The sequence below is a fragment of the Tachysurus vachellii genome, chromosome 25 (assembly GCF_030014155.1).
Source record: "Tachysurus vachellii isolate PV-2020 chromosome 25, HZAU_Pvac_v1, whole genome shotgun sequence".
NCBI lineage: Eukaryota > Metazoa > Chordata > Actinopteri > Siluriformes > Bagridae > Tachysurus > Tachysurus vachellii.
Window position 1 is genome coordinate 11,956,557 of NC_083484.1, and position 27,762 is coordinate 11,984,318.

The window sequence follows — 27,762 nt, forward strand, 5'->3', positions numbered from 1 at the left end:
TTGCTTCACTGATTTTGATCTTGTGTTCTGTTGTCTGGATTTATCACGATTTGGATTGTGTTCTGGTACCTTTGCTCTACTATGGTTTTTGATTATTTGCCTGTATATATTCATTGTGACTTTGCTTTGTGTTTTGGATTGTTTGCTGTGTTTCTATAATAAACTCTGCAAATGGATTCTACCCCATCTGGTTTCTGCATCCTTGTCACACCTTTGTGTTGGTCTCAGTAAAAGATGACTAATCTCTTGTTGAAGATGTAGAGTTCTCTAAGCCTGTCAATTCTAGGGAAGGAGGTGTGGCTTTTTTTCTCTTTTTACGCTGCTCCCTGTTTGGCACAGTGGATCACGTGGTCCGCATATTAGATTTGGCACAGGTTTTACACCAAATGCTTTTCCTGATTCCACCCTTCCTCTTCAGTAGCAGGGTTGGGTGAGATGCCTAGAGTCAGTCATATAATTTAAATACACAATGGTTAAAACTATGTGGAACCCTGACCATCACACTTACTGTATATGTGGGCCTTCCCTTCAAATTTCCCTTCACTAGAACTAAGAGACCCAAATCTCTTCCAGCATGACAGTGCACCTGTTAACAAAGCAAGCTTTATGAAGACAAGACTGAAGTGGAAGATCTTGTGTGTCCTGCACAGATCCCTGACCTCTACCCCGTTGAACTCCTTTGGGATGAACTGTCTCAGGTCTCTTCATCCGATATCAGCACCTGAATTCACTAAAGCTCCTGAGGCTATATGGACAGATCCATATAACCACACTCCAAAATCTAGTAGCAAGCCTTCCTAAAAGAGTTATTGTAGGATATGGGTGTGATGTTTAGGCATGCACAAACCTTTATTCATGTATTAAACCTAATACAGATAAAAGCATCACAGTAAGTTTTGCCATGATGACATGATAATCATAATGTCAACATTTTCAAGCAACATTAACAGTACAAAAGTACAGTACATTTTGATAGCATGGATTTTTTTGTGGTCAAAAATAGGTGAATTGTGAAAATGGATAAAAAATGATGTAATTTCATATAAAATTAACCCGTGTTAGTGTGGAGAAGGGCCTCGGTCAAAAAGGATCACCTCTGTTCCTGTGTGCCCCGTAACAGCATGATCTCAGAATGTTCTTAGTATATCACTTGATTTATCTTAATCATCTATTAACAAACAACAACAACAACAACAACAACAACAATATTAATAATAATAATTATTATTATTATTCACTAATTCATTTCACTTCATTTTCCCAGCAAATCCTAAATGTAAAATATGTAAAGATATAACACTAGAACATATATACAGCACGTATATTCTTCTTCTTCTTCTTCTTCTTCTTCTTCTTCTTCTTCTTTTTCTTCTTCTTCTTCTTCTTCTTCTTATTATTATTATTATTATGCACTCCCTAACAATATTAGTTGCACATCCGTTTGGTTTTCTGTTGCTGTATTTTCACATGCTGCCTTGCATTTCCCCTGCAGGAAGCTACACCAGCAGTTCGAGTCTTATAAGGACCAGGTGAAGAAGATGGCGGATGAGGCACAGACCACTCCCCAGCTCAAAAGCGAGGCTCCCATCTGCGGAATTTGCCACAAGACCAAGTTTGCTGATGGCTGTGGTCACCTCTGTTCATATTGCCAAACCAAGTTCTGCGCCCGCTGTGGAGGACGAGTGTCTCTCCGCTCCAACAAGGTATGAACATATTACCTTCAAGCTTATAGCAGCATATCATAACCTGTCTGTGTAGGTAGGATACAGGATCTGTATAGTTAGTTAGTTACACCTTAACACAGTAGTTACACTCTACAGGTGTACAGTAAATATAAATTGTCCTGTAAATTTACACATACTTTCCAGCTGAATATTACGCATTACTTTACTTAAGAAGGTGTTAACTTGTTCATGTTTAGCAAAATGATTACCGTAAATCTTGTCAAAAAGCTTATGTGCATATTACAAGATGTCCCCAAGGTAAAAAGCTTTTATCTCAGGATGTTTCATATCACACTGCGAAGCCTTGAATTATGTCACGTAATATTTTGCTTTCCTACTTAATGTCATTAGCAGGATTTTCATCTAGCTATGTTAATGCATAGACTTTGGTATATTATAGTATATTTGTGAATCTTAAATAAATGTATATTCTCTCTCCTTGGATTTGTATGTTTAGCTATATAATATATTTAATATTTATATTTATAATATATTTAGATTATTTAATTATATAATCTTCTCTATTTTCACGAATGCAACAAATAAACAATACAAACCTTTTTTTTTTGTAAATGGCTTCAATAAAACCTAAATCATTTGGATGTCAACATGCATCTAAAATCTGTCTTTTGTAGCAGATATGCATGATTAATAAGAGACAAAAAAAATCTAAAACAAAATCTGGCACAGAGTTGGCACCTCGAATTAAATCCAAGTAGTAAAAAAACATTTGTGCAATACGTTTAATGACCACCAGAGGGCAGCAACGTCTTTTTCTCTTTCTCTAACAGCTTGTTAATGTAGTTATTGAATACATCTTTTAGATATTATAGGAGACCGTAAACACCTTGAAACGCACGAGTATGTGTATTAATGTTACTCACAATCCTTCCTCTTTGTTTTGTCTCCTTTTCTCTCCCTTGTGGAAACTCTACAGGAAGACAAAGTGGTTAGCATGTTTTCTTTCCCTTTCAGTGCCACGCTTCCTGTCAGTAGACTGTCGCACATTTTCAGTATATGAAAGTCTATGTCCCAGGGTTCGGGACATAGAGAGAGGTTCCATGGCTAATGAACAATGCAGACAGTGAATTAAAAATATTAGGAACAGTTAGCATTATCTGATGCTAACTCTGACAACTGATTTTTCATTGTTACCTTATATCAACAAAGCAAGTCCTAAATTGATAATAGTTAATGGCTGACCTTCATAGGGAATGTTGAATTTTAGCCAGAGACCTTCTCAATGTTACATTTGCATCATTGCTTTATTTCCATATCAGATTCATTCAGTTGTTGTGCTCACAAATGTCATCTTTGCTTCCATTGAATGTTTGCGTATTTATTTAGTGCCGTTAACAAGATCTTTTGATGAAAAATGAGCATTATTAGTAATGTTACAGGACATAATAGCATTATTAGGTCAGGCTAGTAATTATTTAGCACTTTAAAAATGTTTATTACTGTAGTAGTTTTTTTTTTTAACTCAGTTTTTAGTTCTTAATATTTTTGTTCTTAATATTTGGTAGCGTATTTCTGGCAAAAAGTATCATGTAAGTGGTGGCATTTGGAAGCAAGTGTTATAGATACAGCATTGAGCCAATACTATGAAATGTCTTCTGGGTAATTAAAAACAAACTAATATTTTTCCTGACATGAAATCTGCAACGTGAAAGTATTCATTAGTTGTTCAGCTGCTGGTCAGGGTTCGCTGTTGTTGCTCCTGTCTGGGGTCGTCGTTAGTTCTCAGGTATCTCGAGTGTCATGGTAGCTGTGTGCATATGCGTGTGTGTGTGTGTGTGTGTGTGTGAGTGTGCATGCGTGTATATTTGAGGAATACAGTATACTCAGCCAAACAGGTCATGACCTGGCATCCTGGACAGTGCTGGACGACAGTGCTTGGCCTTGTCTGCTTGACACAACGTGCAAAATTGAAGTCTGAACAGAAAGACAGAAGAAAGAAAGAAAATGAGAGTTGTGTATTGTCCTAAACACTTGGATGAGACATGAAGTATGACAGCATGAAGTATAAAGGTCCTCCTTTATCACTTAATGCTTTATCTATTAAATGAATGCATTGATCATCTCAATGAATACATACAATTTTTAACGTGAGTTGCCTTTTGGCAATATAAGCAATATCTTATAAAATGAAAGTTTTCATTATGATTTTAACTAGTCCATACAATTCAAACTATTTGTTTCTGTTCCTCCTCTACAGAGAGTCTTTCTTCCTGGTGTTTTTATGTATTTTAAAGACAATTAATCTGAAATAACCAATAAACGGTATCTGAAAAACAATTAGTGGCACATCCTTCGATGTTGCTAGGAGTATTTGGTGTCTGAGAATTTCACAATGCAACATAGTTATGTGAAAACATTCGCTTTCCACAGTGTCTAAGACATAAACGTATACCTGGCCGAATATCTCTGAAGCCACACCTATCGATACCTTTTACAGGACAAGTTTTTTGGTTTAGTGTTAAATATAAATACACCACTTCCAGTCACGCTAATCTTTTTGGTGTAGTACTTAGCATAGAAGTGTATGGTTACAGCCTAAGTGTTAGGGAGGCTCACACACAGACGTTGCTTCTTGTTGTTTTGCCACAGCTCAGTTCGCTTTGTTAACGGATTCCCTGGGCGCCATGTTTGACAGCTAAGCTTGCTGCACTAGACACCTGTAAATATTGATGCCGTCTCAGAAAACACGATCTCTTTCACCACGGCTGTTGCTGTCTGGGGGTAAGAGAAGACAGAAAATGGTGATGGAAAAAAGAATGGGTTTCAACACACTGCTTTTCACTGACATGCAAGCCTTAAAAGTGAAACAAGACAGATTAAATAGTTATTCTCAGGTGTGGACATCAAAGTGCATGCATTGCTAGGTTGAAAATAGTAGCAGGTAGCGAGCAAAGCTGAATTTTATTATAAAAAAGGTGCTAAGTATAGAATGTTTTCATTTGCTCACCAAGTAGAAGCAATAAAAAAATCCTCCAGTGAGTGTGATTGCTAGTTAACACAGTAGTTAGCAGCTCTTTTTTTTCACATGGTTTTTGTTGGCCACATTTTAGGTCAGTTTACCTTTGAGACCTGTGAAAAAACATTTCTTCTAATTTGTCAAAATGCTGTTGATAGTAATATTCATATCCACTTCCCACGTTAATATGAATTAGCATTGAGGTGTAAGGATGCTAGCAGCTAGCATCTACAGCACAATTAGCAGTGGTGAATTTGTGTCTACAATCTCAAACAAATACTAAATAATGCTGAATAATTTCAGTGTTCATATAATTCACTGAATAATTTGCTCCAATTTGCTTTGACAGTTGATTTATAAACAGAAACAGTAAACAAATGACCTAAGATGAAGTAACACTAGCGTTAATACACATGAACACCAAACATTAACTCATCTAGTGACATTTACATCCTCACACATCTTCATTGAGACTCATTCATTTTCCCTACATTATTCTTTAAAAGACTCCAGACTTTCTTGTGTCCACAGAAGTAAACGATATTCCAAGAGCTTTTTCACCATTTCAGAAAATATAAATGAATATTTATCCTGTTAACATTAATAATATGGTTTCTGTTGGAATAATATGGAATAATATTGTGGATGCTTTCTTTAAATTCAAAATAATATTTTAAGTGGGAACTTTTTGCAGTTAGTTTCTGGAAAATAAGAGAGTTAATTCTTTCAATGAAAAGGAAATACCTGTGTAAAAATATAGGCATTTTAGTGAGTGAAAATCTCTTAAAAGATGATGTTCTCATGATTATGAATATAAATACCCAGTATATGAAGATAAATGAATAAAAAGCCTGAATTACAGTTATAAATAAATAAAGTTGACTCGCATATCCAGGGTTGGGAGTTTGATTCCTGCCTCTTCCCTGTGTTTGTGGAGTTTGCTTGTTTTTCCTGTGCTTTGGGTTGTTTATTTATTTTATTTTTTTTAACTGGGCAGTATGGCTTCTTCCCCCAGGCCAAAGTCATGGGTTGTAAGCTGATTGGCATCTCTAACTGGTTCGTAATGTGTGAGTGTTTGCGGGATTGTGACCTGTAATGGGCTGGAGTCCCTTGTGCCCCTGGGGTAGGCTCCAGGTTCCCTGCCACGTTATGTGGGATAACCAGTACAGTAAATTGATGGCTGGATGGATACATATTGTCTTAGAAGATTTGAACATTCTATCCGTAAACTATATTGGAGTTCCTCTATATTTTATAACCCCCTATAACTTCAACAAATGGTTCACTCTGCACCTCGCAGATTTCCTGCAAAATGTTTGCTGACTGTGATTTAGATTTTTTTTTTATACATGTCATTTTTGAGAGTTTTGCAAAATAAATTTCAGCCACAACTTCAAACTAAACAATAGACAAAGTGCAAATTTGTTAGAAGATGTTGTTAAGCCATCATTCAGTTCTTTAAGAAAGAACGATTATTATGAAATAGAAAAGAAGCCAAAATGGAAGGAATCTAGCAAAAAGCAGGCTTTTTGTTCTCTATTAGTCTGGTTCACTAGGAAGCCGGGCCACATGATACCTATGACATCTCACTCAGTGCTGCATTAATATTTCACTACATCTTTGCGGTTAGCTCATCTGCTTTGTACTGTATACTATCTGGCCATACGAGATGACATTCATCATATCACTAACACCATGGTAGTGTAGGACTCAAACCAACATATCTGTGAAAAAAGAGATCCTGTGTCGTAGACTAGACAAGATTTTGGCGTAGTTTAGTAGCTTTGTTATTTCTGTTTCAGTATTTCTGTTTATGTCTTTATACTGATGTTGATGTAGAGTTTTATTCTGCTTACACGTTAGTAAAACTTCACCGAAACCTGAGAAAGTGGTTTCACTTTTCTAGAAAGTGTTCACACGTGCAATGTGGGCATTTGTCCACAAGAGGGCGGTAGATGAACGAGAAACGCTGACGATCAGCTGGAGGTCGGTGTGTTAAAGCAAAATTGCACGTGGGGTTTTGGAAAAAATGCTCACCAGCATTTTACCAAACGAATAATTACGAATAACTAATTAAATACAGATTAATGCGTCATTTTTTTGGTCAGTTTATCGGTCACACAATTCAGGCTGAAGACATAGACGGCTAAAATAAGTGACTAAAATACAGCAGTTAAATAATTTCTGTGACCTTCAGTACACAGAAGTCAGTGTTGTGTGAAATGTGGTGGTCAACAACAGCTGTCAAACAGCTCGCTTCTGCATCAGCTATTGATGCAGTGCACAAGGGTTTCTTTTCTAAAGGTTCCCGTAGACAGGCAGAGAGAGAGAGAGAGAGAGAGAGAGAGAGAGCTTAGTCTAGCTTTTCATTATAGCAGTCTATTTTTGGAATCAGGTTCACTGACTATGAAATGTGCAAACTCAGGAAGAGGTAGTTGTGCAATAGCGGAAGGGAGGAAGAGAAGTGAACTGAAGAGGAAAGAAAAGATGAATTAGAATGAGCTGTGCTGGCCAACGAGATGATCTTACGATGTTTCAACACTGATGTACTACTGACGGTTATTCATTTGTTCTCTAATTCATTTATTTGTTCATTGATTTCTTTTCACTTTATTTATTTATTGTTATTTTTTAATAGTCGAGCGAACGCTAAATGTGGGTCTTGTTTGCAAAAAATTTAAATTAATATCGAATCTGGTTAAATTTACTTGTTTTGACTATTTTTAAGCAAATTATCTAGTCCTATTGATAATTTAAAGCTTAAAGATAGTAAATATGTCTGTAAATAGGTTTAATAATCCTTGTTTTTTTTTTTAACTGTAAGAAAAATAGATAAATATGACAAGATTCACACAGGTCAATGTACACACATTCATAACAAGTGACAATGTAACATAGACAGTGGTATCTACCAGCGTAGATGGGAGCTGGGAGGAAAACTGGAGAACCTGAAGAAGACATAAGGAGAATAGATGAAACTCTGAATAGAAAGTAACCCAAGCTCTGGATCATTCTAAACCCTGGGTAGAGAAATGTTTCACAGTTTAAAATCAGGGTTAGCATGACTTTTTTTTTTACCTGAGGTTATGAAATCTTGCACCATAGCAGGCTTAGCAACAGTGTGCACTGATGCTGTGTTAGAATGTTATAACTACTGTAGATGCTAGGCAGCAGAATCCCAATCAGAAAATAAACCTTCTTCATGAACTTTCAAAAAACTGGACTCCAGTGAATGCCTGGTCAACTAAAATGCTGTGTTCCTCACTGTTGCAAAAGCGTAAAGCAAACCACTATTTAAAGTGGATGTGTGCTGTATTTAAGGATGCTTAAAGCACAAATATGCAAATAAGGAGTTTAAGCCAGGGATTGGGAATGTACAGTGTGGAACGTCAGATTATAAACTACCAGGATTAATCAGTAACCAGGGGTAAAGTATGAGCAGTGTGAAAGTGAAGCAAAATAACCCAGGATTCTGCTTACCCAGAGTTTATAATGACCCAGGATGAACTATTTTAATTGTGAAAAGCTGTAGTGTTTGTACTCACTGCACAATTAATCACAATATGTACAGAAACATATCTGATATAAAAGCAATTTAGTAGTAATTTAGTTTTTTAAAAAAAGGGGGTGTTTTTATAGGGTATTTCTTTCACCACTCAAAACTATTCATTTTGGTGAAATTAATGCAGTCCAGCTTTTAACAGTAAACATCTTTAAAGGTTCTAAAGGGCCACTGTTTTATATTGTATATTGTAACTCATATTCCCATACAATCACAATAAACACGCACACGACTGTGCAATCCTACTGTACCATTACAAATTCAGCCATCACTCTGAAAAATTATAATATTGCATTTAATATTCATCAGTGGACTTTAAATATAGTCCTGTCCCGGTCCTGTCTGGACTTCCTGGGCATGTTTAATTACCCCTGGAAGATAATCACTGAGAGATGCACCAATTTGATGCTAATTGCGATCAAGCCTCTGTAAATAGGTCAGAGCTGATGTGCTCGGTCATGGCAGGAGCTGAAAGAACAGGGATGAATCCAGGACAGAAGAGTAGAGAGATCGGACTAATGAAATCTACGGAGGGTAGAGTGCCAGGAGTAATAGATGACTTCACTGGCAGCTTTTAGGAATGACCCTGCTTTGGTGTTTGATAATCCAGAGTAGAATATATCTAGAACTGTTCAGATTCAGATTTAGATACGAATACTCTGTCATATCTGAAATTGTACAATTAGCATAAAATGGTAATAACCGTACCATTTAGATTGTTTTTGTTTGTTTTTTAAGCATGGTATTTAGTTTGTATGGTAACTTTGCTGTTTCAACATTGACTAAGTCTTATGATACTTTACGACAAGAGTTTAAAGACCCAGTTACATAAAATCCCTAACTTACAAAGGTCAGTATTACATGACAGTACACTGAACAACAATGATTAGGCTACGTTTGTAATTAATAATAAAAGGGAAAATAAATGCAAATATTTCTGTCCATGGTGTCAATTCTTTAATCAGACTATAAGGAAAATAAAATACAAGCCTTTGAATCTCATACTTTTCTGATAAATCTACATTGACACATGCAGAGATTTGATCGCTGCCAGACGCTGTACTATGAAGTCGTCAGTAGGCGTTGCTGCTATTGTTTGCTGTAGTAATAACGTTTATCTGTAGGTGGTTTATTCGTTTATTCGGTGCTTTATCTGTCGTTCCTCTTACTGGCAGAACTTAAGGAACACTTTAATAAAAGTTAATCAGAAAAACAAGATCACGGCTCCGTGTTTGACTTCATTCACTAAAATGCGTTGGTTCATTGTTAGCGTTTCAGGAGTGAAGCACAACTCTGTTCATCTTCAAAGGAGGTCTCCTGGTGTCTCTCGTGTCGGCCAGACTGGACTATTTTTGCCAAAATGATAGGAACAGTCTGCTGTACCATATGTCACCTCACTCCTCCTCTCTCTCACTCTTTCACTCTCTCTCAAACATACGCACACACTCACATTTATAGCAGATGCCTAAGATTTACAGAAGCAACTTGGTAATAATGATATTTGTTTAAAGATAGAAGATTTTATGAGGAAGTCCACATTCCATGTAGAAAGTCTTCAAAGTTTTTCTGAAAGGCTTTCAGTGATCATTACCGTTCATGATATAAGCATTGAATCATGTAATCATAATTAATTATAGAATCAGACAGTTTTTAAACACGCTACGTTTCCCATTTGTTTAGTATAAAGTTTTATTTTCACATGATTTTTGCAGTTTATTTATTTTTATGTGACTTTTACACAAACACAATTTGTTTATTTTCATGTGATTTATACACAGTTTATTTTCATGCGATTTTACATTATTTATTTATTATCAGGTGATTTTTACACAATTTATTCATTTTCATGTGATTTTACACAATTTATTTATTTTCATGGGATTTATACACTATTTATTTATTTTCATGTGATTTTTACACAATTTATTTATTTTCATGTGATTTTTATACATAATTCATCCTTTTTTACCCGATAATTTTACAGTCGTTACAATATACCATTCGTTTATTTAGGTTGATTATTTGGTTTAATTTTTTTCTTTTTACTCTCAGATATGATTTTGCTCAAATAAATCATTCTGTTTCACACATGCACACATACTGAGGTAACATGGCATAAAATGGTGAAATGCATCTTCACACAAGCTTAAGTACCTTCTTGTTAGAATTTCTTTTTTGAGCATAATGAGGGGTTCATCAAGGGAAATGGCACCTCTTTATGCCTTACTCAGTCATCACCTTCAGCGATTACTCCTGCTCAAACTACAGATGGTATCTTTCCATTTCCAAACATTTGACCCACCGTTCATGGCTTTATAATACTCATACACTCATGAAAAATGAGTATATGGATAGTCAACCTCCAGCTGACCTCACAACCACAAGCTCACTGTTTTCAGGTTATCCTGACAGCTCACTGTGGGACGTAACACTAATGAAGCTATCCTGAAAAATGGTCTTAATCCTGATTCATTGGCTCTGGTCCTACTTTGAATTTGCACTGTTAGGTTAATGAACTGTCTCTCCCACAACAGCAGTTTCAGCCTCATCCTCATTTTCAGTAAATAGAGGTCCAGAATACAAAGCCATGATTAGCAAAGAGTAACTAGCTGCAGTGTACAAACAGGTTCAAGAGTGCAATAGAAGTGATCTTATTGACTAATCAGTGTTGTGCAGTCCCACAGAATTTAACATCTAATTACATTTTATGTTGCTCACCTCATGGCTCTGCACTCTACAGCACTAAGTAGTGAAGACTAATGTAATATCTGTGGCTAACCCTTTTCTTCTTTCTCTCGATCAGGTAATGTGGGTATGCAACTTGTGCCGAAAACAACAGGAAATCCTCACAAAATCCGGAGCCTGGTTCTACAGCGTACCAGGCTCCACGATGTCTCCGGGGGTTACCGGGGTCATGCGCAGGCACCATGAGGAGGCCCCTCAGGAGAAGAAAGCCAAACTGCACGAAGCTCCTTTATTATATCAGGGCACCACAGTGGAGCGCAGCAGGGCCCCCGGTCTCCTTCGTCAACACTCCCTCGACCCTGAAAGGTAAGGATCAAAACGGCACTGAGCATTTGTGATACTCTCACTTATCCTTACTAGTTGATTAGTCAAATTTTTTTAATCGTCCTAGTAAAACTTTGGGTTACATTTTACAAATTTCTTCACAGCCACCAACCATGGGTTAGATGTGTGTTGGTTGAAAGAGCAAAGAGTAATCCTGGATACCAGTTAAACATCGCTGCCTAGCTCCATTACTCCTTACAATTTTGCTAAGTAAACCCATGTGAACTAAACTAAGTATAACTGGAACTAAACCAACAATACTATGTGCTAATGCTAGCGTGCACAAGGCATTTACAAGCTAAAGCCCGGAAGTGAACTCGAAACCCATAAGTGCTCAGAACGCTAGCGACGTAGGAGGAATCGCCACTGATGCCGTTACAGCCGTGTACGTTGAGTGAAGCTGATAGATAACGCAGAGCTTGCCTTAAAAAGAAAGAAGCAGATGTGCTGTTTGAGATAAGATAATGCCACCTTGATGTTTTCTAATGAAGGTCTACAAGTAAATTTATGCACCACTGAGCTAGCTTTTATGATCCTGTATCGGTGGCGGTGATGCAAACTAAATTAAAGTAACACTGGAAATGGTGTAGCTCCTGCTTGAGACAAATAAATGCTCAAAGGTATTTGTACCAAGCAGCGAGTACTCTGTCAGTAAGGTAGTGTAATTCCAGAACAAGTTATGGGTGAGCATGTACGGGTAAAATGAGCTGTCGGATGCACCAGCAATCGGACTTGTAGCAACAGAAAAGCTGCATTTGCATAATTATCATCTAGTGGAAAATACTCGGTATGTAAACTGGTTTATTCTTGTACTGTAGTTCTTTATATATTATGTACAAGAGTAAGCTTTATAACTAACATGTTATATTAGCTTTCCTATACTGTAGGTATGCTCAAAATTAGAGTAGATAATGTAATGCCGCATTTTGATAGTTGGTTTAACGGTGCATTTGTGTTCACTTGCATTGGGGAAAGAAGAGGATCAAGGGAAGGTCTTTTGTCCGTGATCTCAAAGTGATTTGGTGTGATGGTGTGAACGGAAGGGGTAATTTGAAGGTATCTTCATGATGTGTGCATGGTTAGCACTTTGATGCAAAATTCCTTTCATACAACAGTAAGACCTCATGAAAATGACATTTTGTTCTCCATCAGCAACTACAAACAACCACACCACAGTCACTGAGATCACATTTTCCTCATTTTAGTCTTTGATATGAACATTAATACTGAAGCTCTTGACCTGTATCTGCATGATTTTAGGCTTTGTGGTGCTAAATCATGATTGACTGATTGCATAAGTGAGCCAGTGTACAGATGATTATTTAGGCACCTAATACCCAGTGCATTGGACAACTCCACTGCCACCTTTAAGGGGCTGTTTGTGCTCTCAGAGGCTCTCACATCCTCTCTCTCTCTCTCTCTCTCTCTCTCTCTCTCCTTTAAATCCATCTATGACGTACCTTATACGCTATATTTCCACTTGTCTTGACTATCCATACAAACAGATGCCTGCACCCTTGAAACCAGGCCACATGCTGTGCGTCACACTGATCCCATGTGCTTGTGTGTCTGCGGGACACAGGGGATTGTGGGTAATCATGGTGCAAAACGCCACAGGGAAGGCCAGGTGATCTCACCTGGACTTGGCGTAGGTTTGTTGTGTGTCAGCGCATGAGTGGGTGTTAGGTCTTTCTAGGTGAATTTTTAACAATGCTATTGCCAAAAACAGGTACAAAAGTATATTCAGAAGTCCTTCTTCACTCCTCTCTGACTAGTAGAACCATGTGACTAAGATCATAACTTAGCACCGCCTGCACGGATCTGAACAATCAAGAATAATTGATAGCGTCTAAGTCAGTAAGCGCTTCTAGATAAAAATACCCGAAGCACACATGCTATGTTTCTGCTGTTTGTTTAGGGTACAGGGGTTTCAAACTTTATTGCATAAAAACCTCTTGCTTCCTGTTTTAAACATTGTTCCTTCTGTACTTTTGTGCTTGTTGAAACACCGCGAAAGGTGAGAGGTGTAAATCGTGTCTAACATATGGCTATGAAGCAGTGTCTGATTTCAGCATTATGTAACAGAATGCATTAGTGCATCGCCTTGGTGGACTTCACAGCTCCTTTCGCACAGCTATTTTTGTGCTTTAAAAAGTCCAGCGAATGCTTTTTGTCTTAAAGATACTCACTTACATATTTTTGATACAAAACCGAAGATAAATTTACTTCCATATGCTACTGTAGCTGCAGCAGTCAGGTTTTTTTGGGGAATAATTTTTTTTCTTAATGCAATTAAGAGACTGTTTTGCTCTATTTAAATGTACTTATTATAAATCTATAAGCATTTAGTGCTCGATTCCATCATTATGACATAAAAATCTCAAATATAAGTATATAATTAAGTATATACTTAATAATATAAGTAATGTAATTGCCTCCAAAGACTTGCATAGCATGTTCCCCAACCGTATTTTCTGCTGATTTTACCTTATGTTACTTTATGTAGTAAAGACACATCCAATTATCTAAAAATCTATGGAAATATTCTTAGAAATTTAGAAACCATGAAGATGGATTTGGACTGGAATTGATGCAGTTTTTTCGGTCTACAATTTGTATGATAGCTTTAGGACTGCAACTGCCATGAACAGTTTTACACTCAAGTCTTCATCAGTGGATTTGAATAAAATAGACTTAATGAAAATGTAGAACGAATTTCCTGGTTGCATAATTGCACATAATTGACCATCTAGTGCACAGTTATAGGAGATAAATTATTTACAATCTGGTGTCTGATGAGGATGGCTTCCATTTCGACTCTGGTCTCTGTCAAGGTGAGATTTTCCTTGCCGTCCTGGCTTTGTTAGCTATTAGGATGTAAACACGTCCCAAATTTTATACTTGTAATGTATTGTACGCCACTTTGTGTTATCCCTAAAATTCCAAGATGATGTGCACTTCAAGTACCAGGATGGTGAACTTATTTAACCAGAAAAAATTGGGAAGTGGGAAATGTTGGAAATGCAATACATGGTCAAAGATTTACTTAAGTAGCGGAAGAGGGGCGTGGCTACCAGTCACTGAATCTGGATGAGAAAAAAATTCAAGCTAACCGACAGCAAGACACATTACAAACGTCTTTGAAAATAGCTGATTTATTTTTCAACGTATTCCGGTAAAGTTAGCAGCATCACATTACAGCGTCAGATTACTAAAATTTGAACGCTAGACGCTAGAGTGCATAGTGTATAGTGTATGTGCATAGTGTGTAGTATGTCATTTGAGACGCAGCTACAGTCTCAGATCTCCGTTCTGACTCGCTCCATTTCAGTTAACACACTGCTGAAAGGACGGCTGACTGAACGACGCCCTTCTAAATTCTGCCTAAAAGCTGAAAAAGCATATTCATTAATCTTAAAGAACGTATAAATTAACCCCCAATTTCCTCCACTGGAAAAAGCCTTGACAGCCAATTTATAGCCAGAAATAACGTGCAAAGGGCCCTAATTTGTCTTGGTCTCTGAAGTGTCATTTCGAGTGACCACATGGGTACAGAAAAAGAAAGAGAGATAGAGAGCGAGAGCGAGAGAGAGCGAGAGCGAGAGAGATAGAGAGCGAGAGCGAGAGCGAGAGAGAGCGAGAGCGAGAGAGAGCGAGAGCGAGAGAGAGAGAGAGCGAGAGAGAGAGAGCGAGAGAGAGAGAGCGGGAGAGAGAGCGGGAGAGAGAGCGGGAGAGAGAGCGGGAGAGAGAGAATAAGAGCGAGGGCGGTTGGATGAACCAAGAATTGCGCTAAGGATTCAAAATTAATTACGGCTGTGAAATCTTTCAAGGTTTCACACTTCTTTCCTGTCAGTACCTCCTCCCACCATCTGTGAAACGTATTGTTGTTTTATTAGCGCAAGACAAAACATGACGCCCAACAAGCCAGGCCTTTTCACAAGAACAAGTGCTCATGTGACGGTCCTGCATATGGATACTGACTTCTTTTTCTTCAAGGCCTGGAATTAAATGCACAATTATTCGTTTAGCAGATGGTTTTATCCAAAATGAGACTGAGTGTTTTTGCTCCGAGCAACACCAGTAGCTCTCTGGCAGTCTTGAGATTTGAACTTCTGTTAATTAGCCCAGAATTTTAGGAGAATCTTAATCTTAAGAGGTGCTCATTATTTAAAATGAAACATTATGTAATAACTGCGCACATAACTTTATTTCCACGTTGTTGTAGCTGGTCTTCTTTACTGAAAAGCCTGAACTGAAATGTGCCGCAGTTAATAGCGCTGAAGGAGTGACAGAAGCATTGACAAAGACAGGAAGCGTTCTGTGTGAAATGCTGAAGCAGCACTCAGGAGTCTTTTTTTGTGGCCCAGCGATCACACATCTGGAGAAATGTGGATAAAATGGTAGAATAGGTTCTAAAAATTGCACCTGTCTCACCAGCAGCCCCAGGGAGGCTTTGGCTAATATTAGATTCCCTCCTGTCTCTCTACACCACAAATAACAGCCAATAATTACAACATTGGCAAGCTTGAAACTTCAGCTGAGCTTTCAAAAAAAAAGTCCATTTTGGAGGACATACCAGTCAAAGTCAATGAATGTGATTAAAGTTTGTATTTGTAGTTTGTTCTCCAGCAGCTTGAGGTTTTAATTTTATAAAGTGGTAAAACAGAAAAGGAAAATGCTCAGTGAAAGTAGCTCAGTGAAAGTGGTTAAGGTATTGGGCTACTGATTGGAAGGTCATGAGTTCAAACCCCAGGTCCACCAAGCTGCACTGCTGGATCCCTGAGCAAGGCCCTTAATTGCTCAGTTGTATGAATTGAAATAAAAATCCAAGTCTCTCTGGATAAGGGTGTCTGTTAAATGTTGTAAATGTAAAGTCAAGAATCTTATGATGTGGGTTCTCCATCATTCTGAGCCACTCTCCCAAATTTAGTTCCTGATCATTTCAAACACAAAATAGAAAAACTGCTGCAGAATTTTTTAATTTTATTTAAGAGACAGATGTATGATTTTTGACACAGGTAACATGAGTGATAACGGGATGTAACTTGCTTTCTGGACATTCTATTCCACAACATAAATGTATATACAATTGATTAAAAATTAAGCTTTGTCATTCCTTACTTACAAACGTTTCATTTGCAGCAATTTGCTGTTGTTAAAGAAAGAAGAATCCACCTCTGGAGGTCTTATTATTGGAAAGTAATCAACTCTGAGTAATAGTAACATACCGTCCTGTCGTATGTCGTACATTTCTTTAGATATCACACACGCCTAACTGTAAAAACTGTTTAGTAACAGAATGAGCAGTTTGCTAAGTAATGCTTTAGAGAAGTATTAGGTTTATTAAAATATTCTAACATATTTGTTTTAACGTCTTTATGATGTGAAACATCGGAAATCTTTTAGCCTACTACCTTTTTGACCATTAATTCACGTGTCAATGGCAATGGTTTATAAGTAAAATCTATCGTGTTGTTTTTTTAGTTTACATGTAGGCCAATGCATCATTTACCATCATACATGATAATGTAGCATGATCCATTTTAGCTGTGTTTTTCTATAGTACACTATATTGTACATTGCTTTTAGCTCTAGCCTGAATATATATTTACACAGAAAACATATCTGTTTGTTTTTATTATTTTTTATTTCTTGGGCTTTCTTGGGTGTCTCTAGTCATTTTTTTCATTGCATAATTCTTTGTCTCTCCTACAATAATTCTTTTCTTGACCTACATTAAGACACACAGTGCTCTATATGGGTCATGGGTTTGTCCTTCAGTGGCATCTCGCATGATGTAATAGCCTTTAGTCTACGCTTTGTGCACAAGGACACAAGGAGCTTGAGTCACTTTGCGGAAATTCTTATTTGCGGTCTGAAATTTGGCCACTATATATTTTTAATTAGGTGTAGTGGAAGAGATTGTGGGACACCAGCAAGAGCTTTGGTGTGTTCTATTTGTTGTTCATATATGATCCTCCAGTCATTTGTAGGTTACAGATCAACTTCAAGTAATAACTTTGTTTCGTTTCAATCAATTGAATTTGATGTTATACATTGCACAGTAGTAGTTAATGGCTAGTATGAAAGTAGACACTCATTGCTTTACAGATTTGCAGTTTTTTTTAAGCATTTCTTTTTTAACATAGCCTACTAAGTTTAAAAAATATACATTTATTCTTACAAGCTTTAGTTGTGCTGTCTGTTTTATCTCTGTACCAATGCTAGGTGTGAATTGTTTTCCCAGCAAAGCTGGTCACACCCTTCTCCTATCCGCATCATCAGCAGCTAAACGCATAGCGTCATGATTCTCTACATACAGAAATCCAACAGTACTTAATTCTTAATTCTGATTAATCATTTAACACAATAATACTGTATACTAAACTTTCAGCTTTAAAGAAAAAGCTTTAAAAATGTCACTGTTGCCAGGTCCTTGATTTTTCTGTGCCTTTAGGAAATATTCATTCATTCATTCATTCATCTTCTACCGCTTATCCGAACTACCTCGTTCTAACTATCTCATTAGAACTAACTATCTCATTCACTCGTAGACACTCTCATTCACTCACGCAATCACACACTAGGGACAATTTTTCAGAGATGCCAATCAACCTACCATGCATGTCTTTGGACCAGGGAGGAAACCGGAGTACCCGGAGGAAACCCCCGAGGCACGGGGAGAACATGCAAACTCCACACACAAGGCGGAGGCGGGAATCGAACCCCCAACCCTGGAGGTGTGAGGCGAACGTGCTAACCACTAAGCCACCGTGCCCCCCCCTTTAGGAAATATTTTGGTTGAATTACTTTTAAATCTTTTTTTTTTTGCTAGGTATTTCTTCTATAATTGTTTACCATTAGACAATCAGACAAAATACTTATCCAAAAAATGTTTTTTTTTTTATTTAAAAACATGATATGTAATACTAATCAACTATTATATAACTATTATGAAATAACTGTTTAAAAACACCGTATTTAAAAATACCATGTGATGCCCGAACTCAAGTAAACAAGAATTATGCCATTATGTGAAAAAGAAATCTATTTTTTACTTTCCTTATTTATTGAAAGGTGTCGATGTAGCACAACAAAACCATAACAAACTTTAAGGAATCAGTCCCTGACGTCATGGTTAAACACTAATGCGCAGAACAGGGGTCACTGAACTTTATGACGCAAGAAACGCAAAGAACACGCACAAGGATGCAGGATCCATTCACGTCTCCTGTCATGCGTTTAAACTGAAATCTGAATTGGATAGAAACCAGAATAAGGGTTTTGCTAAAAGCGGATAATGGATAGTGAATAGTTTTATGCTGAAAAAAAAAGAAAATAAAGAAATAAATAAAAAGAAAAGAAGAACTGTAGATTAGAGCATGTCCGCGCAGCGTTCCTGGGTCGTGTGGCATGGTGCACAGGGCGCGCTGGAGTTGGAGAGCGCGCAGGCGCCGAGATGAGCCGGCGCCCACTGCGCGTTTTCGTGAGCGCTCGCGGTAACGAATAGGAGGAGTAGCAGGGTGGAGGGAGGGGTGTTGAAATGCGTTTTTTTTTTTTTTTTTTTTTTTTGGATCCTACCCCGTTCTAGGTACTTCGGAAATGCCTCGCGGTCATCCCGGTCTTTCTTGAGTCGATTTTTTTTATTTGCTCGGAGTTCAGAGCACGATGATTGAAGAGCACCGCGTCGTCCAGCGCGTGACACCGAGATCAGGAGGAATACGGGACTCAAGGCGCGACGCTGCGTTGATGCTGCCTTGGAGATAGTGCGGGGGTTTGTTGGAGCGAGGCAAGGATCGTTCGGACGCATCGTGTGTAACGGGGAGGAAGAAGGAAGATAAACGTGTGCACGAGAGAGGAGGATGCAGTTTGAGACGCTGCGTCAGTTTTGCAGCTCGGTTCTGTCCCATTTTAACGGGGCTTTCACGCCGCCGCAGAACATTTTACACACGGAGCTGCTGGAGCAGGCGCTCGGCAACATCGGGTGAGCATTTCATATGCAGTTTTGCTTCGCCAGTGTACCGAGAGAGGGAGAGGGGGAGAGAGAGAGGGAAAGAGAGAGGGAGAGAGAGGGAGAGAGAGCCTGTGTGTGTATCGATCGGGAGACGCCGAACCTAGTTAATGCAGTTCAAATGCATTTGACGAAACGGTGCGGCAGAGAACCCAATTTTCCTTCTCGTGCTTACAATAAGCAAGCCGCATGTTACATTTGGTTGCTGCTCCTTATGGAAGGCCACTAGGATCATAACTGATTTAAACTCACACCGCATAGTTCAAATCAATAGGAAACCAAATAAACTCAACCATGTACATATTGCACAAGACACGAATGAAAGTCCTGAAATTCTTGTTTGTCTGAAATCACTCCCTTCTATTTTATATATATATATATATATATATATATATATATATATATATATATATATATATATATATATATACATATACTCATACAAATCACAGTTGACCAAGTACACAAAGGTTTTTGAGTTGGTTGTGGAAGTAAACATGACACATGAGAGAGAAGTGAGAGGCAGGATTGTTTAGTAGAACATTGTTATGTAGAATAAAACAATCTGTAGTGTACAGCTGATAATTAACATTTTCTTATTATTAGTCAAGAACTAGCTAAAGCTAGGGCAGAAAAGCCAATATGATTTCAGTGGGACATTTGTATCTAATTCCTCAAAGTCGATGCCTTAACCGTGGATTGTAGCAAATATTATACACGGTAGATACTCTGCAACAACATTAGCAACACAAATTTATCTGTTTTTATCATTTCACAGAGAGAAGATTCATTTCATATATCCTAGCCACCTTTTTTTCTGTCCCCGTTAGGTTGAGAATTTTCATGTTATGATTTCAGTTAGCACTTCCTTTTCACCACTTCTCTTTGTCAGGATTGCTACTCTTGCTTTTTTGGGCATAATTAAGCAATATGACGGTAATTTGCAATATATGAACATTGAGTTGGTAGAAATTTTAAAAACAGTATTACCCGTGAACAATATGTCTGTTAGCGTAACTACGTACTCGTGGTCTGTTTTTTTTCTTCTTTGTATTTATATCTTGTGTTGTGTATATACTATATTACGTTTTTATTTTTTTTTATATATTTGCATTTCTTTTTCTTTGCTGCTGTAACAGAAATTTCCCCACTGTGGGACGAATAAAGGTATATCTTATTTTATCTTATCGTAACAAAGATAGCTAACAGCTGAGTAGCATTTACAGCATGGATGCACTGGATGTGAAGATGATTTCAGGGCATAGCCACACATGATTTTATCATGTTAAACAGAATGGTGTGCATTTTGAATTATGAATGTTTGCTGTCTTTTAAACCATAGTCAAGCTCAGTAACTGTAACTGGGGTAACTGAAACAGTGAAAATATGGGTTTTACTTTATTATAATATTGCATCTGTATTTTTCTTTTTATTTCAGGCCTACACAGTTTGTTTTGACAATGATTTGTGGTGATAAACTGCCAGTATTTGTTAGCTATGCTAGCCTTATAGCTGTAATGAAAATTAAGAAATTGAATGTTGACTGAATGAAAAAGTGAAAAATCTGAATATCCTATAAAATAATGCTTTAATAATTTTTGTAATTCATTACCTTAATATGTAAAAGTACAACAAATAGGTGATTTTAGTCTCCTACTTTTTCTCTTTTTAGCCAGAAATTTTGTAATTTTTGTAAAATTTTCCCATTATTCTAAGTGCATTGTTAACAGCATCGGTTCAACAGAACAAACTATGGTTTCTGTGGCATGTGTATAAATTAATGTATTAATTAATGTATAGCACTACATCCAGACAGTTAACATAATGATATATTGATACTACTGTTTACAACATCTGTCATGTTACTTGGTAACCCAGAAAGCATTATGATATAGCAGTTATTCTGGCAGTCTAGTCTTGGCACTGCATGTGCCTGTGTTTTGTTTCATAAACTGTAGCTGTAGAAGTAGAACTCAATAACCCAATGGCCACAGCCACAACATTTTTAAAAATTCTTTTAGTCCTATTTATTGGTACTCTAAAGTGAGGGCCAGAGAACAGCATCTGAAACTCAGTACATAATATATAAAATATATCACTATGATACGTCTGAGCTTCTCTTGGCTAATCAATGTTTGTTTGACAATGTAAGAGTTCCATACCATGCCAAAATACTAAATACAGATTCTATATATATATATATATATATATATATATATATATATATATATATATATACATATATATATTATGAAACAGGGTCATCATAATATCAAACCTTAAAATGTGTTTAATGTTTCTTTAAATAAAATATTTGCATTTGTAATTTAATTAAAACTACTATTCTGTGGTGACATATTTTTGAGGTATGTATGAACTATTTGGCGTTCCATAGCGGTGCTGCAGCATGAATGTGTGAGTGGCTGTGCTTGACAGATCACAAGTATTTTGTGAAATCGTTCTCATCATTTCTGCTATTTTCTAGACATTGAATTCATATATAGCATGAAGGATATGACAGTCATTTGATATGATTTATTTTGATATCATGTAAAAAGCATCTAAATTAGCTAAAATTCTTGTAATACATGTACATGTTTGGGTCTTGCAGACAAACACTTGCTCAGTTATTTAACCGATTTTAATGTGATAGTAACAATCTCTTCATGCATTTCCTCTTTTCCTCTATTCCTCTATTATATTTATAAATCTATTACTTTATAGAGCATAGTCGATGCAAACAAACACCACACACCACAAAAAGTGCCATGATTTACACCTCGACACAATGGATGTAATAAAGTCTCAGTGCTCAGTGCTCGCTTAAGTGACGTGCTTCCATTTGTTCCATTTTTTTTTTTTTTTTTGCATGGTTGATTTACTACCCAACATCCATGAATACCCTTGCGCACACATAATTCTCGCACCCATTTTAAATGAGCACACTCATAGATACTGCTCTGCATGCTCAGGTAAGCCTAGCATCTTCTGTTAAAGTTAATGATAAAGTAAATTCCTTAAGATTTTTTTTCTCACTCAGGTTACTTGAGATGCTGTAGAAGATCCTTTTGAGTTATGTGTGTGATCCATTATCAGAGATCTACTGAAAACCCTTTAGATGTAGGATGCACCCATTTCAGTATTTTAGTGCACAGAAGCTTAGCACAAACAGGACTCACACAAAGACATGCACTTTAAATTTGCACATGCATTTAAAAGCCACAAAGCCCGCAGTGCCCATAGCTCCATTTCTTCCCAGATCTTCAGCTCTGAAAATGGTTTGAGCCTTTTCGATGCAAAATCATGCTGGAATAACCACAGGGTATGAGTCATATGCATTGAGTGCTATGCTTTGTCTGGAGAAGGAGATGTGTGTTCCCTCTAGGGACTCAGATTTACAACATGTCCCATGTTTTGTATGCATGCAAGAGAGAGAGATTGTTCTCCGTCAATGTTCCGCTTTTGTCTCAGTTTTTATCGTTGTACATGGGAGCGCCTCCTTGAACTTCTATACAAAACTCATTTTTGTTAGAGACGTCAAAGAGAAATTCAACAATCCATCAAATTCTTGCTGTTCTGTATGAAGCAGACGGAACGAGGTGTTATTTTGTTTGCTAAGCATGACACAGAAGCATATATGGCTAAGGTGTGTATACAAAATAACGAAAGCTATTCTATATAAGATGAGGGTTTATTATGGACTATAGCGCTTATTTAAATTGGATCAGTTTGTCTGGGAGACAGCTGTAATCATTTTTTTTTACATCTCTTACAGCAATAAAATGACCACAGAATAAGAGGGTTTCTAGTGATCTGGAATTTTTTTTTTTACAAACACTGACGGTACCTATTAATTGTTTATAGAAAACATGCATATGTGAATATAAAGTAATGCTTAAGAGCTGTATCTGCTTTTAGAACGGATCCATTAATCCTAGATGGAAAAAAAAAATCACAGACTAGCACGTATAAAACAGGAAGTTACCACAGATCCCAAGTGTCTTACTATGGCTTTATGTCCACAAATAAAGTCTGTGTTCTTAGTTTTACTTCATTCAATTTGCTTACCGTTTTTAATTCTTAGGTTCACAAACGAGTCGTAAATGTCATGAAATTAATCGTATTAAAAACCCCAAAAATGCTACAAAAGCAACAAAGCAAACTCACAGACTGAAATTTGAATTAGAAAGCGTTGTTCAGCGATACCCTTGAAAAAATATTTTGCCAAAAAATATTTTCAATCATAACTAATGCCACGTTCACACTGCAGGTAAAAGTGGCCCAAATATGATTTTTTTTGGGGTCAAGTGACCAGGTCAGACTTCTTCAGGAGTAGTGTGAACACTCAAATCTAGCCCTAGATCCAGATTTTTTCAATTCAGATTCAGACCACTTCCATATGTGGTCCTGAATCAGACCCAAGTCTGATTTTTTCCAATGTGGCCGCAGTGTGAACAACCAAGGCGGATTTGATGCGACTTTTACGTCAATCTACATCGACATTCGTCACAATTATGCGCCGGCGAGTACGCACACAAACGTGACTATGCCTACAAAATGGATCAAATAATCAAAAGTTGCCCTCGACATCCGCAAATTTTCAAAACACTGCGTCTCTGTGCTGCCATTATACAAACATTTAGAAAGAAAAGCAAAAATGCTTACTTCCTCCATAACCTCGCCAACTTTAGCGCAACGGCGTGCTGCGTGTGACGTCATTGTTATTGTTCGTTTGCGCATGCGGGTCAGTTCGAAACAGCAAACAGTTCAGACTGGTATCTGATATAGGCCACATTTTAAAAGGTAATGTGAACAGCCAAACAAAAAAATCAGATCTGAGCAAAATATCCGAATTGAGCATTAAGACTTGCAGTGTGAACGTGGCCTAACATACCAGCAGTCGCTGTGTATAAAATTCTGTGTGCACTTTAATGTGATAAAGCAAAGGTGGTTAACACCTAGCTGAGTAATGCAGTGTTATTTAACACCCACCTAAACACACTGCATACCATTAGGTACAAATGAAGGCAGTAGAATTTATTTTGTACAGAAAATGCCATTCAGCATTCAAATTGTCTTCTATTCCTTCTTTCTTTCTTTTTTTTTTTTTGAAGTCAGTCCCAAAGAAGACAATCAAGCTGAAATAATATGACTTCTGATTATGACTTCACATACAATATACGTTCACGTTGTTAATATATTGTATAAGTTGAACCGTCATGGATGATTCATGAACTCTCCATGTATCTGTTCTCCTACACAGGGTTTCAGGGAACCCAGAGTCTATCTCAAGGGACTCGGGGGGTGGGGGTGGGGGCACACACACTGGACAGGCTGCCAACCCATCACGAGACATAATTACACACTACCATTCACATTTAGACAATTTAGAGACGCCAGTCATCTACAACGCATGTCTTGAGAGGAAACCAGAGTATCCAGTGGAAACTCTTAAAACTCTGTTTACATAGTGCAGGGGTGCAAATCAAACACCCGGAGGTACGAGGCAAGACTGCTAATCACTAAGCCTCTCGCAAATTCCCCTCGTAATAGTGAAAATATTTGTAGAAGCATGATACACTAGAAAGAAATGGAAACTACTTAAAAGCCAATTGATTTAAATGTCATTAAAGTGACTTTATGTGTCACGGTGTGTTTCAAAACATAACCTATTATTAGATTTTATTAGATTTTGCTATATTATATAACTATTACAATTTAAGAGTATAAAAAGCTAGTTGATAAAGGAAAAAAAAATCAAAATTTCTAGACATGGTCATGGCTGAAATATCTTCAGATTTCTACAGTTTTGTAAAAATTGTGCTCTTATATTGCTAAAAAATGAGTAGAGGTGATCTGAGACGTCTCCGTAGTGAACAGAATGTGAGGATTAATCCTAGGCCTCTCTGAGCTTGTTTCAAGCTAGGATTGTGCCTCTTTACTTTATTAAAGCCAGGCCTCTGATCTGTGTCAAAGCCCGCTCTGTCCCTCAGTCTAATGCACTCAGCTCCTCTCTCCAGACTCATGCATTATGCATTGTTCGCCTTCTAGTTGCTCCTAATAGGGGCTGTCATCCATCCGTCGAAATACTGAACTATACGAATCGCAGGCTGAAAAACTGCTGTACTGGACACCAGATGCCCTCAGGATGCCCAGTGTAGTACAACATTTTGGAGCTGAGTGACAAGTAAGAGAGAGGGGTTATAAACTTCAACAGCAGATAAGATCTGGTTTTTAACGGTTGATGCGAATTCAAATCCCACGACTTCGAAACAGTACGAGTTATATCAGTAGGTCATTTCGAGATACTGTTTATTATTAGTCATTGAAGCTTCTTAAAAAGATTCTTTAATGTCAGATTCTGTCTCTTTTTGTGATTTTATTATACAGCCATGATTTAATCGCAAGCTTCATTTCAATGTTATTCTTAAATGAATTATGTTCAATGCAGTGATAAAGTTTAAGCTTCGGAAAGATGTAAACGAAAGGTTTTTTGTCTAGTCTTGTTTTATCCAAAAATACAAAACTGTCTCACTCAATCTCACTCATTTTCTACCGCTTATCCGAACTACCTCGGGTCACGGGGAGCCTGTGCCTATCTCAGGCGTCATCGGGCTTCATTCACGATACACCCTGGACGGAGTGCCAACCCATCGCAGGGTACACACACACACACTCTCATTCACTCACACAATCACACACTACGGACTATTTTCCAGAGATGCCAATCAACCTACCATGCATGTCTTTGGACCGGTGCAGGAAACCGGAGTACCCGGAGGAAACCCCAGAGGAACATGCAAACTCCACACACACAAGGCGGGGGCGGGAATCGAACCCCCAACCCTGGAGGTGTGAGGCGAACGTGCTAACCACTAAGCCACCGTGCCCCTAAATACAAAACAAAATAAAATAAATACATAAATGAAAGGTTTTATATTTGGCATCCATATGAGATCTTTTTATGTTTTAACCCGGAACATCTATATGTTTTAAAGTGGATTGTTTTGAAATTTGTTGGAATCCATCACAACAGCACCGCCACTGGTTGTGAGATAAATACACTGTACGGTATGCAGAAGCGAGACCGAGTTCTTTTTAGCTCACACTGTTGATTGACTGTCATGACAGGTGTTTAAACAGGCTGATATATTTCTATTACAGTTAAAAAGAATTCACACTGAAACACAGTCTTAGGTTTAATGGTACGTGAATTAAGTGTATTATTTACTCTTTGTCATTTTTTCAAATAATAGTACAATGGACGGGGGCACGGTGGTTAGCGGTTAGCACGTGCTTAGTGCTTAGTAACTTAGTGGTTAGCACGTTCGCCTCACACCTCCAGGGTTGGGGGTTCGATTCCCGCCTCCGCCTTGTGTGTGTGGAGTTTGCATGTTCTCCCCGTGCCTTGGGGGTTTCCTCCGGGTACTCCGGTTTCCTCCCCCGGTCCAAAGACATGCATGGTAGGTTGATTGGCATCTCTGGAAAATTGTCCGTAGTGTGTGAGTGCGTGAGTGAATAAGAGTGTGTGTGTGTGTGCCCTGCGATGGGTTGGCACTCCGTCCAGGGTGTATCCTGCCTTGATGCCCAATGACGCTTGAGATAGGCACAGGCTCCCCGTGACCCGAGCATAGTTCGGATAAAAGCGGTGGAAAATGAATGAATGAATGAATGAATGAGTACAAAGGACAGTAGCGTAGTGTACAACAAATGACGGTACTAAGGACAGTAGTGTAGTTTCTGGGATGAATAAACATGAATAAACAGTCTACCAAGGGGAAGGCAAAAAATCTGAAAGTACCAAGGTTGTACATGTGAATTTGCCGATTTTTATTCTTCATTGCCCGTAGCATATGTTCAAAGAATTTGTGTGAATTGTTTCTTTATTTTTTGCTGGAAAAACAAACAAGAAAACTGTTTGCCGAAGCAGTGGCTATGCTATGAGCAAGTTTTTCAAGACCACAGCGTCCTGTGTATCTTCAAAAAAATTGTTTCTTCGCTGCAAGGCCAAGTGTTTTTTTTTTTAAAAAGAGGAGAGAGAACATATGCGATGAGGAATTGCACAGAATGACATTTGAATGAGTGCGCAACAAAATTGTAAATAGTTTTAGGCTTACTGTTGCTTAAATAAGAACAAAACTATTCCTCGTTAAGAAAGAATATGCTCAGTTGCAACCATAATTTTGGCATAATTTTATACATATCACAAGAGTATTGACATTTATTGCTGAATAATTTGAATAGACTTTCAAATGAGACTGTATTTTATCCTCTTATTATCCTCTAAAATATTAAAATCTTCATTTATTTCTACCCGTCATACATTTTCCTGTGTGTGAGAGAGAATATGGAAGAGGAAAGAGAAGAGATAAATCAGAATTGTTCGCTCTTAGTGCTAGAATATCCCCTATCGCCCTGG

General features: G+C 37.6%; 1 protein-coding gene across 1 annotated transcript in view; it reads left to right on the forward strand.

The window, feature by feature from the left end:
- The window catches only part of rims2a (regulating synaptic membrane exocytosis 2a), a 167,193-nt gene that overhangs the window by 23,469 nt on the left and 115,962 nt on the right, over positions 1-27,762 (forward strand). The window contains exons 5-6 of the mRNA XM_060861272.1: positions 1,493-1,703; positions 11,067-11,314. Coding sequence (XP_060717255.1) covers positions 1,493-1,703; positions 11,067-11,314 — 459 coding nt within the window. The remainder of the gene's footprint in view (positions 1-1,492; positions 1,704-11,066; positions 11,315-27,762) is intronic.